The sequence below is a fragment of the Pteronotus mesoamericanus genome, unplaced genomic scaffold (assembly GCF_021234165.1).
Source record: "Pteronotus mesoamericanus isolate MK-2021 breed Mesoamerican mustached bat unplaced genomic scaffold, CSHL_Meso_final contig_657, whole genome shotgun sequence".
NCBI lineage: Eukaryota > Metazoa > Chordata > Mammalia > Chiroptera > Mormoopidae > Pteronotus > Pteronotus mesoamericanus.
This window is the reverse complement of record NW_026555229.1, coordinates 16,728,181-16,740,512: the sequence shown is the minus strand read 5'-3', so window position 1 is coordinate 16,740,512 and position 12,332 is coordinate 16,728,181. Positions and strand designations below refer to the sequence as shown.

Here is a 12,332-nt window from a genome sequence, read left to right as displayed (position 1 = left end):
AGGACCACGGGGGCTGCCCGCGCCAATCCTCTGCTCTCTGCAGAGACCTCGAGCAGGCCTTCACTGGGCTGGGTCATTCAGCAGAGCAGGGACACAGCAGCGCCGGCACCAGCTACCCCAGCCCTCCCAGCAAGCGGGAGGCCGCCCCAGCCCCTCCCTGTGTGAGCCTGCCCGTCCCTGGCCCTCCCAGAAGGAAGTGGTTCTCAGCACAGTCACCTGGCAGCTTTAGAAAGAGCAAGCCACAGCCCCAATACTACAGCCATTCTTGGGGGGTCGCTCCCAGAGCCTCCAGCCCAGCAGATCTCAGGCAGGATGGGGCATTTGTACTTTGTAGAAGGTTCTAGGTGTCTTTCTTACAAGCCTCAGCCAGTCTACCCTGCCCTCCTCTCTCACCAGAGTGAGGCTGGTGGATCAGAGAAGGAAGCAACGCACGTGAAGGGGGACTAATGACCGGACATCAACTGTCTAGTGGCTGGGACTCAAGTGGTAACATTCCCAGACCTTAGCTTGGCACGACATGTAATTGGAAGGACAGGGGACAGCCATGGCGTGGACTGGAGTCCCAAGCGACCCTCGTGAAACTGCTGGAGGGGCATGGGTCTGAGGGGCTGCTTCCACCGGTGTCCGCGGCGGGGGACAGAAGCGCGAGGAGCCTCCTCCTCTGGGACCGCGGTGAGGACAGAAGCCGAGGTGTCCCCTCTTAGACGGCCGCTCCTGGAGGCCCCTTCCCGGCGGCTCCGGGTGGTTGCGGAGCCGCGGACACGCCGCCTGCCGGCCCGGGAGCGCGGCGCCCGCGCGGTCTGGCGGCGCCACCTGCTGGCCACTCGGGGAAGCGCGGTCCGCCGGCGCGAGGGCTGCCTCGTCCCCCGGCACCGTTTTAGGGTTGAGTCCGTAGTGGTTCCTCCATCAACTCCCCACCCCGCGAGCTTCGAGTCCCGAGACCCAGCGCTGGCTGGGCCCCGCTGCCCTTCCCTTGACAGCGACCGCTCTCGAAGCCCCCGTGGTCCCCGGGGATCGGGCCTCCCCGGACGACTCCCTTCATCCTCCACCTCCCCACCACCTCTTTGGCCCTCACCTTGAGTTGAATGCCCATAAACTTCCGTTTCTTCTGTTAAAAATAGTGGAGGAGGGGCTAACAATACCACATGCTGGGCTGGCACACAACTGGTCAGGACTACCCCCCAAAGCCTCCACCAAGAACTTTGGCCTTGGTCCCTAAGGTCCCAGAGGAGCTTGGGCTTGGGGCGGGGCGTTTCTGCGCCCAGTGACACAGGAATCCTTGAACCTCCTCAGGCATCCAGGCAAGGCCGGGAACGAATGAATTCACATTTCTGCACAGGAATGAGAAGTAAATGGGAGGCTGGAATATGGGGTGCATGGGAAAGAGGGGTGAAAACTGAGGGGCCGGAAGGCCTGCTGAGCCATGTCCTCCGAGCTGCAGAAGAATACCTACCCACTCGCAAATGACCGCCACCTTTAATTTGGTATACGTCCCTGATAACCTCCATGCGTGCACGTGAACAGGACATCCTACTGCCTCCACAAGGGACTGGCTGAGGGACTGGACACCACCCGTAACCACCGCCACCTTCTGAGCCTGGAAAACAGCACGCAAAGCACTCATTGTTCATCTAACTGAACTTTGAAAAGTTAGGTGCCTCCTTTATTTTCGAACTGGAATCCCCTGGAGTTTTTCATTGGTCCCCGCCACTTTTGTTCTGTATGCTGGAGCCAGAGTCATCATTGACCAACGGACTGATCAATGTTGCTAATCACTGGATGCAGGGTGATTTTCCCCCCCCAAATTCCCTCAGAGAAACTTTGATCCTCTCCCATCAGACATTTCTCATAACTGACCAGGGAAATAGCAAGACCAGTTCGTACTCTGACTTGTTACATCCTCTCCCAAGCTGGAGTCCCTGGCGTGACTCTGAGACCAGGATGAGTGTGCATGGGGGTTATTTAGGGGCGATCTCAAGGGGAGTGGAATAATGAGACAGGGCGATGAATCTAGGGCGCTCTCATGAGCACCTGAGGCTCCGTTCAGTTGGGGAGGTCGGGAGACCGTGTTGAACAGGACTCAAGAGTTATCCCACGGGAGAGGCAAGCAGCTGGGTGCCTCTCTCAGCGGCAGAGGGATGCGCCCCAGGGCCTGGGCTCCTTGGCACTCTAGCCTGCCTGGTGAAGGCCCACGCCCTCATGGCCAGAGAAAGTCCTCAGGTAAAGGGAGCTGGTCCCCAGGAAGCTGGCCTGTGGGCTTTGATCCCCAGGGTATCGGGGGGGAGATGGGCGCCTACAGCATCTGCCACACAGACCAGCCTGTTCACATGCCAACTCATTCAGCAGGTGCCCATGATGTGCCACCAACTGAGGACATTGGTCTGGCAATCAGGAAATCTCCCAGGCCCCTGTGAACACAGGTGACAATTGCACTTGTTGGTGTCAGTGTATTGTACACAGGCTGCAATTGGGCTTCTCTTGCCCACATTCATGCTTCCATGAAAGGAAAGAGGCCGCTCAGACTAGCTTTTTTTCATCCAGGGTACAGGGGAGCCACTCAGGAAGATTTTAATTTAGCGCTAGGTACAAACTGCAAGAACAAAGGTAATTTTCTTTTCGTGTTATAAGAAACTGGTCACTTCCATGAGGTGGTTTCGTAACATTAGATGACAGTTTTTAAAAACGAAGACAGGAGAATAAATTGGACTTTGGGGAATGGTGAGCTTTTGTCTAACATCCAGATACAAAGGGCACCAGCCGCTTTTCTGCGGAGCCCAGAGACTGCAATCAGCCCTCAGGCAGGGTCTGTCTCCAGGCCCCCAGGCCTCCAATGACAGGCTGCAGTGCCACCTTTTAACTACGGCTGCCCCAAAGGACAAGGACAGGACACCCGCTCAGCTGGCGTGCATCCCATGAGGCATGGTGGACCCTGCAAGTGTTCGCAGGGTCCTAAAGCTTCCCTTTCGTGAAGAACAGTATGAGGCTTTTGTAGAGGTGAATCAGCCTGTTTTGCACCAACTTGAAAGCAATGCACACAATCTCCATCCCAATGATGATATAGAGGGAGAAAAACAGGAAGAAGTGAGGGTGCTGTAAAGCGATGTCGCCGAACCCAATGGTGGTCAGCGTGACAAAGCAGAAGTAGAAGGCGTTCTCGAAGTCCAGATGCTTCTCCCAGGTCGGGAGGATGGCGGCCGCACACGAGATGTAGGCGAAGACAATGAGGGTGATGAGAGGCAGGGGCACGTCCAGCTTCTCCACCTGTCGGCCCACCTCGTCCAGGTTGCTGATGACAGAGAAGGAGAGTCTCCCCGACGCCAGCTCGGGACAGGAGCTACTCCTCTCCATGGGCCGCGGGGGCGGCTGCAGGGCCCTCTGTTTCTCTTGTGCAAGAAGCCTCTCGAGCAGCTCCATGTTGCCGCTTGAGACTGAGGGACGCCTGCTGGCCATGGGGCCCTGGGGCTCTGGGGTGTCGATGACGATCCTGGGGACAGTTTGTTCTACAGGCTTGGCGTCCGGCCTTCTCCTGCAACACAGTCGGGGGCACCATTTGCAAAGGGGAGGGCGGAGGAATGGGAGTTTTCGGAACCGATTATAAGATGTGGAGAAGATGGTCGCCAGGATGTCGCCGGTGTCTGTGAGGACCAAGACCATCAGAGGGATGCCGAAGAGCGCGTAGAGCATGCACAGGTATTTGCCGAGCCTGGTGACGGGGAAGATGTGGCTGTAGCCTGAAAAAGAGGACACAGGAGGGGATTGTCATGTGTGTTTCCCCCTCCCCAACATGCTTTAAAGAGAACTTCTGCCTTTTCCTTTCCTTGGCATAACATTTAACACAGTGCATTGGCAAATGTTCATCTCGAAGCGTTTATCCACACATCTAACATTAGCCCTGCGTTGGTGGGGGGAGCAGGGGGTGACACCCAGCTTCTCTTTAGGACACAGAGCAACTCATGTCCAGATGGTTGATCTGCAATGTCCTTGGCAGGGACAAGGGCATGTTTGGGAGTGAGCCACTGCCTTTCATTCTGCCATCGCCGTTTCTGAGTGTCTGAGTGAGGAGGAGCCAGCCTACCTAGAAGCGCAGGGCAAGCGTTGGGGACAGGGTGTGGGTGGCTTTGCAACCATGCCCACTGCCTCCCTCATCCTCCAGAAGCCACCTTTGTTTCCCCTGGGATGTCTGGGCCTCTTGGTTGGTTTGTTTCTATATAAAAAGCAACTATTACGTGCCAGTGGTGTTACAGCGATGTGCATAGTATTCAGGATGGTAGGAAGCTGGAAAGTGAATCAAATACAGTTGCTGCCCTCAGAGCCTCTTGTGGTTTAGTGGACCAGGCAAACATGCTCACAAACGACGGGGAAGTGGTTAGGATCCCAGCATCTAGAATCTTACCAACCTCAGTTCGAATCCCAGCTCTGCCATTTACTAGGAAGTTACTTGACTACTCACATCTTCAGGTTTCTTATCTTTTCACGGGAATGACAATGCCTACTCTGTCTATTGACTAGCAGGAAGGATTGCATGGGACCCATGCCTGACACATCGTGGGTGACCGATAAATGTTGGTGTCCTCGCCCTCAGGAGCAAATACTGGCTGCCTACAGAGGGAGCACTCCCTGTGGGCTGGTGCCAACCACCCCACATAGGTCGGCGTCGTAATCATCATTCACAGATGAGGAAACTGAGGTGCGGAGACACGAAGCAGCCTGGCCAAGAGTGGAGGTGGGAGCCAAACCCCCAGAGCTGCCAGCTCCCTAGCCAGGCTCAACATCCTGCTGGGTCAGGAGCACCAAGCGGGCGGACACCGCCAACCAGGGAGAACAGGTCACCCAAGCAAAGGGGTGGCGGGTTGAGGCCTCCCTGCTCTCCAGGAGCCCCTCCGTCTACCACCTTCGCCCCCGCTAACGTCTACAGCGGGCAGGAGCCGGAGCCATCAAGCCCCACAGTGCAGGCGGTGGGACCTTCTGAAGGGCCGAGCTCAGTGACTTCCACAGAGACAACGCTTTTGTATTTGATGCCTATGTTTAATTTTTGATGTCATAAAGGATGATGACTACAGAAAACCCCACCTAATTATGCAAATTAATTGGAAGGCCCCCAAGCCCCAGCCCCTCCCTGGCTGCAGCTCCTGTGGGGAACTCTGGCCTCAGGCTCCGCCCCCCGGAAAAGGGGCGGTGCTCAGGGGGCCGCCGCCCTGGGGTCCTGGGGATGGCAGTGACCCTCAGTAGGTCTCATCACTTTGCACCCATCCCAGGGCACTCCGTGCCTCCCTGGCTGGTTCCAGAGGTGCCCTGTGATGGCAGGGCAGCTAACTCTGCACGTGTGCTCCATGCTGTGTGTGTGTACTGCGTGCTGACTGCACGAACTCCCCAGCACAGCGGTGAGCAAAGTAAACATGGCACCCAAACCCACTGAGCTTCTGGTTTAGGGGGAGAGGCAGATACAAGTCAAATTCCACCGAGTGAGTATGGAATTACAGATGGTGACCATGGACAGGACATGAAAGAGCAGACTGCTGGGGGAGCAATTAGAACAAAGGCACCCAACCTGGATTCCGCATTTATTGAGCACCTACTGTATTCCAGGCTCTAGTGCTCAAGGTTGTGGGTACACAAGGAACAGGCTGAATTCACCCCCTCTGGGAGCGCCTACTTGCAAGGGGCAGTTGGCCTTGAGCTCAGCTCTCCTCCATGCCAGCGGGAGGTGGCGAGGACCCAATAGGTGTATGCACGGGGGTCAGGAGTAGGGACCACATTTGCTAAACCTCCCCTCAGGATCCCAGGTTCCTGCCATGCGGCAGCACTTGCTGAGAGAGTGCCGAGGATTTCCACTGCCCCTTTGCCTCTCTTCTGCTCCCTGAAGGCCTCCAGCAGCTCCTGCCTCCCCTCAGGGACAGAAGATTGCAGAAGTGGCTCAGGGCAGACTCTCATCCAGGCTTGTCTAGAAAACAGGGTGGCCGCCCTGATGGCTGCTATTGACATGGGAGCTTGCAAAAGGTATCCCGTGATGCTAACGTGCAGCTGGGGCCGAGAACACTGGCATCAGGTCATTGTCTCTCAGACGTTAGCGTGCATCCAAATCCCCTGGAGAGCTTGTTGAAACACATTGCTGGGCCCCACAGCCATAGTTGCTGACTCGGAAGGTCTAGGATGGGGCCTGAGAATGAGCTTGAATTTCTAACGTGGTCTTGGGGGATGCACATGCCGCTGGTCCAGGGGACACACCAGCTCTCGTGCACGCCTGGGAGAGTCAGGAGTCACTCTGCAGTAGAAATGCTCAGTCTCAAGTATGTGGAATCAGGTTCAGATTTTTGTTTTTAAGGAAAGAATGTCACATTTCTTATGATATATATAGAGTGAAGTGCCTTTTGGAGTCAAAATTCCTTGCATTGCAAACCCCCTGATGCTGGCAACTGCCATTACCACATTTAATGGACAAGGAAGAGGGAAGCCAGGCCTAGGGTCCCACAGGCCACAGCCAACGAGGGCACGCACCCCTCCCCAAAGACCGCCCCCCCCCACACACACACGCCCAACCCAGTGCTGCCCTCAGCAAAGGTGGGCTTAGCAAATTATAAATGCAGTCTCTGTGGCTGCCTTTGAGTGGGATATGTCTACAATCCAGAACATATGCCATGTTGCAGAAAACGCATTAAAGGAAGCAAGTCTCAGAGAGCACCCAGCCCCAACGAAGGGACTGTATGAACCATCCCAATTACTGAATGCTGAAATGCCTAATGGAAAATCATACCATCTCTTATAATGCATCTGTATATTCCACTACGATCAGTCCACCCCACTTAGACTGTGAGTATTTAATAGCCCATGCACTTAACTTCCTAATCCAAGGGGGCTGACCCATTTGGAAATGACCGGGGACTGACTGACCTCACACCTGTCAGGTGTTCTTTCCCAGCATCCAGCCCAGGTGCATTTCAAGTGACCCAGAGGTAGAGGGCAGGAAGCAGTAATACCAGCAGGACCTTCAAACGCCATTATTGATTACGGGCTGTGCAGCACTTCACCCAGCACCCTCTTCCAGCTGTAATTACTGGGCAGCCTGACATCCTAATGGAGTTGGACCGTGGGCAGCAGCATCGCTTTCTTGGGATTTAAACCAGACTAAAGCATTTATGTTAGATCAGCAGTTCGCAGTCTGGACCCCCATTAGCATCACCTGGAGGGCTCTGCAAAAGGCTGGTGCCTGGGCCGCCCCTGGAGATTGTGGCTGGAGTGGCGCAGGTAGGGCCCAGACACGAGAACTTGGAAAAGGTATCCCGTGATTCTAACGTGTAGCTGGGGCCGAGAACACTAGCATCAGGTCATTGCTTCTCGCACGTTAGCGTGCATCTGAATCCCCTAGAGAGCTTGTTAAAACACACGCTGCTGGGCCCCACAGCCAGAGTTTCTGACTCAGAAGGTCTAGCATGGGGCCTGAGAGTGAGCTTGAATTTCTAACACACCCTTGGGTGACGCACATGCCGCGGGTCCAGGGGACACACTTTGATAATCATTGCACCAGTTCAGAGGGTCTCCGCAGGGGCCCATTTTGCCCCCCAAACACATGTGTCAATGCCAGGAGACATTTTTGGCTGTTGCAGCTGGTGGGTACAGAGGGGAGAAAGTGAGTGCCTCCGGCGGATACGAGCCAGGGATGCAGCCTGACATCCTACAATGCGCAGGACGGCCCCCCACAGCAAAGAATCAGCTCACCCACCATGCCAACAGTGCCGAGGCTTAGGAACGCTGCGTTAGGTCAAGCACCTGATGTTCTCAAGAAAAAGCAGACTAGACCCCCTACTCTCTGCCCCCTTGCTCATCTCTGGTGTCTTCCTTGTAGGTGCTGCTCCCCGTAACTATTCTTCCCTCAAAGTGTCCCCTGGAGCTGGAGTTTCCCTGGAAAGGCCAGCTAAGCCCCGCCTCTGCCCCACGGGCAATGGCAGCTCACTGCTGAATGGGACAGGAACAGTGTCTAGTTCATAGGGCCGTGAGAAATAAATGAGAGGGTGCACATAAAGCACGCTGGCGCCATTCCTGGCCCTGGTGAGCGCTGAGCAGGGCGGCTATTACTGTTCCTCTCTCGGCCTGTGGCCTGACAGGAGCAGCATGCAGGCGAATGAAGCCAGTTCTGAAAGAAACACGTGGGGGTGCCGGCGGCCCTGAAACCCAGCTCTCCACCCTGCCCCTCCCTGGGCACCCTAGTGCTGAGTGTCTCCCAGGGAGGCGCCCCTGGAAGGCCTCGGCCCCATGCCCGGAGCCACCCCCTCCCGCCCCTGGTCCAGCGTCCTCACCACCGTCCCCCAAGACCACGGATCCCACCCACCCAAGCTAGGGACCTTGACAACCTCCTCCTCCTCACGCACTGCAGACCTCCCTTCAAGTCCTCCTCCAATCCACCCCTTTTTCCATCCTCAGGACCGCTGTCCGGGATCAGGCCATTGTCGTCCTGTGCGGCAGAAACCCCCGCCCGGTCTCCCTGCTGCTCACCTTACCCTCTCTGGTCCACCTCCGTGCTGCGGCCGCGGTGATCTTTCTAGAATGCTGAGCTACCGTGTCCGTACCTTGCTTAAAGCCCTCTGGGCAGCACCCCCACGGCCCTCAGGATGAACCTGACCCCCTTCGCCCCCCCGGGAGGGCCTTCCCCTGGCCAGAGCCTCCTCCCTCTGTCCGCTCTCTTCATGCCCAACTCGCCTCCTTACAGTGCCTCACGCTCCTTGTGCCTCTGGGCCTTTGCCCACGTGGTTCTCTTGGCCTGGAGTGCCCTCTTCATGCCCCACCGCCCCCTGCCCTGGTGACAACCCCTCCCCCCGCGACTGCCCCCCGTGGCTGTCACCCTCCCCGGGGAGCCCTTAACACGTGCTCACCACTGAAGTCCCGCCTCCCGGGCCTTCCCCAAGCCTGGGGCGGGCGCCCCCACTGTTCCCACAGAACCCTGAGCACATTGCATGCTGACCAAGCGTGGCTGTCCCGAGTCCCGTCTCGCCCAGGAGCCCGGGCTGGCAGGTGCTGTTAGCCAATAGGGTTTTGTACAAGAGCACTCAGCCAAGGGGCAAGAAGGAGCTGAATGCCAGCCCACACTCGTTCTCTGAGGTCTGCACCCAGGCATGGGCTGCACCCGCCTGACGGAAGGGTGGCCTTTTTTAACTTCTACAAGTTAAAAGGCACCTTACGGGTCAGTGGCAGGGACTGAACGCTGTGTCCCTGAACTGGGAACGGTGCCCACCCCTGCACAGTAGGTGTGGCACAGGGCAGGCCCCCCACACTAAATGAACTGAACACCCCAGCATCCTCACCAGGGGTCCCCAGCAGGCCCTCCCCGACCCCCTCTCCCAGGTCTTTCTGCCAGGCCCAGCTGGCCCTTGAACTTACCCACGGTGCTGATCACTGTGCAACAGAAAAAGAGCGAGCTCAGGAAGGACCAGTCTGCAGACCTGCTAAACCACTGGCGCTTCACCTTGGGCAGCAGCTCCCCGAGATCCAGTTTCCTGTCTTCCATAACTCAAGAAAGAGATGACCAAGCATGAGGGAGAGGGCTCTGCTTTTCAGGAAATGTCCCACCCAGGTGAAGGGGGGTCTCCCCCATGGACGAGCAGGCCCCCCGTCTTGTGGCCCCTTCAACACCGAAACTTGGCTCTTGGAGCCCTGCTGTTAAATGTCTCTGCAGTTGGGTCCTGCTTTAGCACCTTCATGCAGGAGCCAAGGGAGAAGCCCCAGGAGTCTAGCCCCACCCAGCTATGGGATCGCTGGGCAGCCTTAGAGGGCTCTCTGGGCTTTCTGAGCCTGCGTTTCCTCCATCCGGCAAAGGGGCATATAGACTTCTGCTCTGTCTCTCCCACAGGGTTCTTGTAAACTGAAAGAAAAAGGCTTGTATGAAATGCACACTCTTATACGGCTGCAACCTGCATGTCCTCCTGGAGGCGGTTAGGCCTGGTGGAGTTTGGTGATTATACTGGGGTCTGTGGGAACCAGCTACCTAAGGATGCCTGGGATGTGTGGCAGAAGCAGATTTGGAAGCCCTGGTTTCTCAGGGAGGTTTTCAGATGGTTCTTCCCCCCTTTTTTTTGTTCTTTAACTTATTTTTAGAGAGAGGGGAAGGGAAGGAGAGAGAGAGGGAAAGAAACATCAATGTGTGGTTGCCTCTTGTGTGCCCCCTGCTAGGGACCTGGCCTGCAAAACAGGCATGTGCTCAGACTGGGAATGGAACCTGCAACCTTTTGGTTCTCAGGCCAGCGCTCAATCCACTGAGCCACACCAGCCAGGACTCAGGTGGTTCTTTTGGTCTGGAAACCAGTGGGTTTGGAGATCCTAGAAGCCACTCGCCAGACTCTGGCATAGTGGTGAGAGGATGTCATAGAGCTTGGCACACAGCAGGAAGTCACAGCAGCCTGGGAATCTAGACCCAGCTCTGACCCTGACTCGTTCCTTTAGCCGCGGACAGCAAGCCTGTTTCTCAGCCTCAGTTTCCCCGTTAGGGAGGCAGTATGACATGGCGGTGATAAGCTCTGGCTCTGGAGTCCAAATGCCTGGGGCTGAATCCCTGGATGCACCTTCCGGTGTGTGACCTTGGGCAAGCTGCTTAACTCCCAGGACCTCAGTTGCTTAATCTGTACGAGGGGGACAGTTCACACCCTCCTCGTAGGGCTGCTGTAAGGGTTCAGCATGCTAATGAGTAGAGAGCACTTGGCTCGGGCTCTGTTCTTTGCTAGTACTCATCGAACATTTCAACCTCCATTGAAAATCTGGACAAAGTGGGTTCAGACCAGCTCTGGGTTCCCGTACCATCTGTGCATCAGAAGCACCTGGGAAACTTTTTAAAAATTAGATTCCAAGCCAGCCCCAGAGATCATGATTCAGAAGGTTTGGGGGAAAGCCTGGTGATATGTACTTTAGACAAGCTCCCTGGATGACTCAGATGCGTGGCCAGGTTCGGAAAGCCCTGAACTTGCTGACAGTCTAGACCCAGTGGTGCCTCGGAGTATCCAAGCAGCAGCGACGGCAGAGGTCACCTCCCAGGTTGGCTGAGCAGGCATGTGCCTGTCTGGTACAGATGGAGGAGTAGGGAAGCCCTGCCACGAAGGGGAGACTCTGCCTCCTGTGCCCGGCGCCTAGTCAGCCCCAGCTGAAAGGACCTGCCTCTAGCAGAAATAAGTGGCTAAGTACAAATGCCATCCAACAGGGACATACATAAAGTGCCTTGGCCTTCCAAGAAGCTTCCTGTTTATTATCTCATCTGCTTCCCACAGGGTCTGGTGATCACGCCCCCCCTGCTGTCTAGCACACCAGACCCAGAGAGGGCAACGGCTCTTCCTGGGACCATACAGCCAGGGGAGCGACGAAGACGCGAACTGACAATCCCTCCACCACCCCGAAGTCCAACAACAGAAAATGCTGTTTGAGACAGAAAGTAGGGGAGGAGGGGGGTGGGCCGCTATCTTGAGGGGGCAGGTCCAAGCCCTATTTGGATTGTCCCTTGAATTCTAATCCCTGCACACTGAATCATGGGGTCACGCAGGCATAGCTCTGAGAAGCAGCCTAGGAACTCTTAGCCCCAGATTCCGTCACCGTCCCCCAACCCCCGCCCGCCTGCTGGTCTGTGTGGGGCTGGGAGCTGAGGCAAAGGGGGGGAGCTGGCCTCTCCACAGCAGCTCCTGGGTGCTCGGTGCTTTTTTCCCATTCTGCACAGCCACCCTAATCGGCCTTTATTCTCCTTATTCACAGAGGAGCAAACTGAGGCTCAGAGAGGAGAAGGCCCTGGCCTAAGGTGGCCTAGGAATGCAGATGCTCCATGTGCAGGGTCCCAGACCCAGCTTCCTGCAAGAGAGCCCTCGGCTCCCTGGGGTCGGCCTGCACCCACGGAGAAAAGGCCCGCCCTGCCCAGATGGGCCACCTACCAGTTTTGTTGCACTGCAAGAGGAAGCAGAGCTTCTCCAAGAAATCCTCGAGCTCCCTGTCACCAGTCCCCAGGTCCTGGCCACCCTCAATGGCTGAGAAGAGCAGGGCACCCACCAGCGCGTAGGCCACCAGGGAGCAGAGAAAGCAGAGGCGAGGGAAGAGTTTCTCCAGGGCCCCTTGGTAGCACCTCCTGGCCTGGAGCGGCCCTGCAGCCTCCATCCTCCCAGGAGCTCGCAGGACAGAAGTACTGGTGGAAGAGGCAGGAGCACCCACGCCCCACCAAGAGGAGGAGAGCGGGGAGGTGGGGAGGGCCCTGGGATAGGCCAGGCCCTGAGCTAAGTGGATGGTGCACGCGTTTCCCCCAAGGACTCAGGAAGCAGCCAGCACTCATGTTCAGTTCATTTGAGTTACTCAGGTGGTGCCCCACCCCCAGCGCCCCA

At 56.7% G+C, this 12,332-nt stretch overlaps 1 protein-coding gene across 1 annotated transcript; it reads right to left on the bottom strand.

Annotated features, from left to right (window-relative positions):
• Positions 1-2,949: 2,949 nt before the first annotated feature.
• Positions 2,950-12,111, bottom strand: KCNK18 (potassium two pore domain channel subfamily K member 18). The gene is made up of 3 exons (XM_054581233.1): positions 11,892-12,111; positions 9,370-9,498; positions 2,950-3,731 (listed from the first exon to the last, which is right to left on the bottom strand). The coding sequence occupies exons 1-3, from the start codon at positions 12,109-12,111 to the stop codon at positions 2,950-2,952; spliced, it is 1,131 nt and encodes a 376-aa protein (XP_054437208.1).
• Between the last annotated feature and the right edge of the window lie 221 nt (positions 12,112-12,332).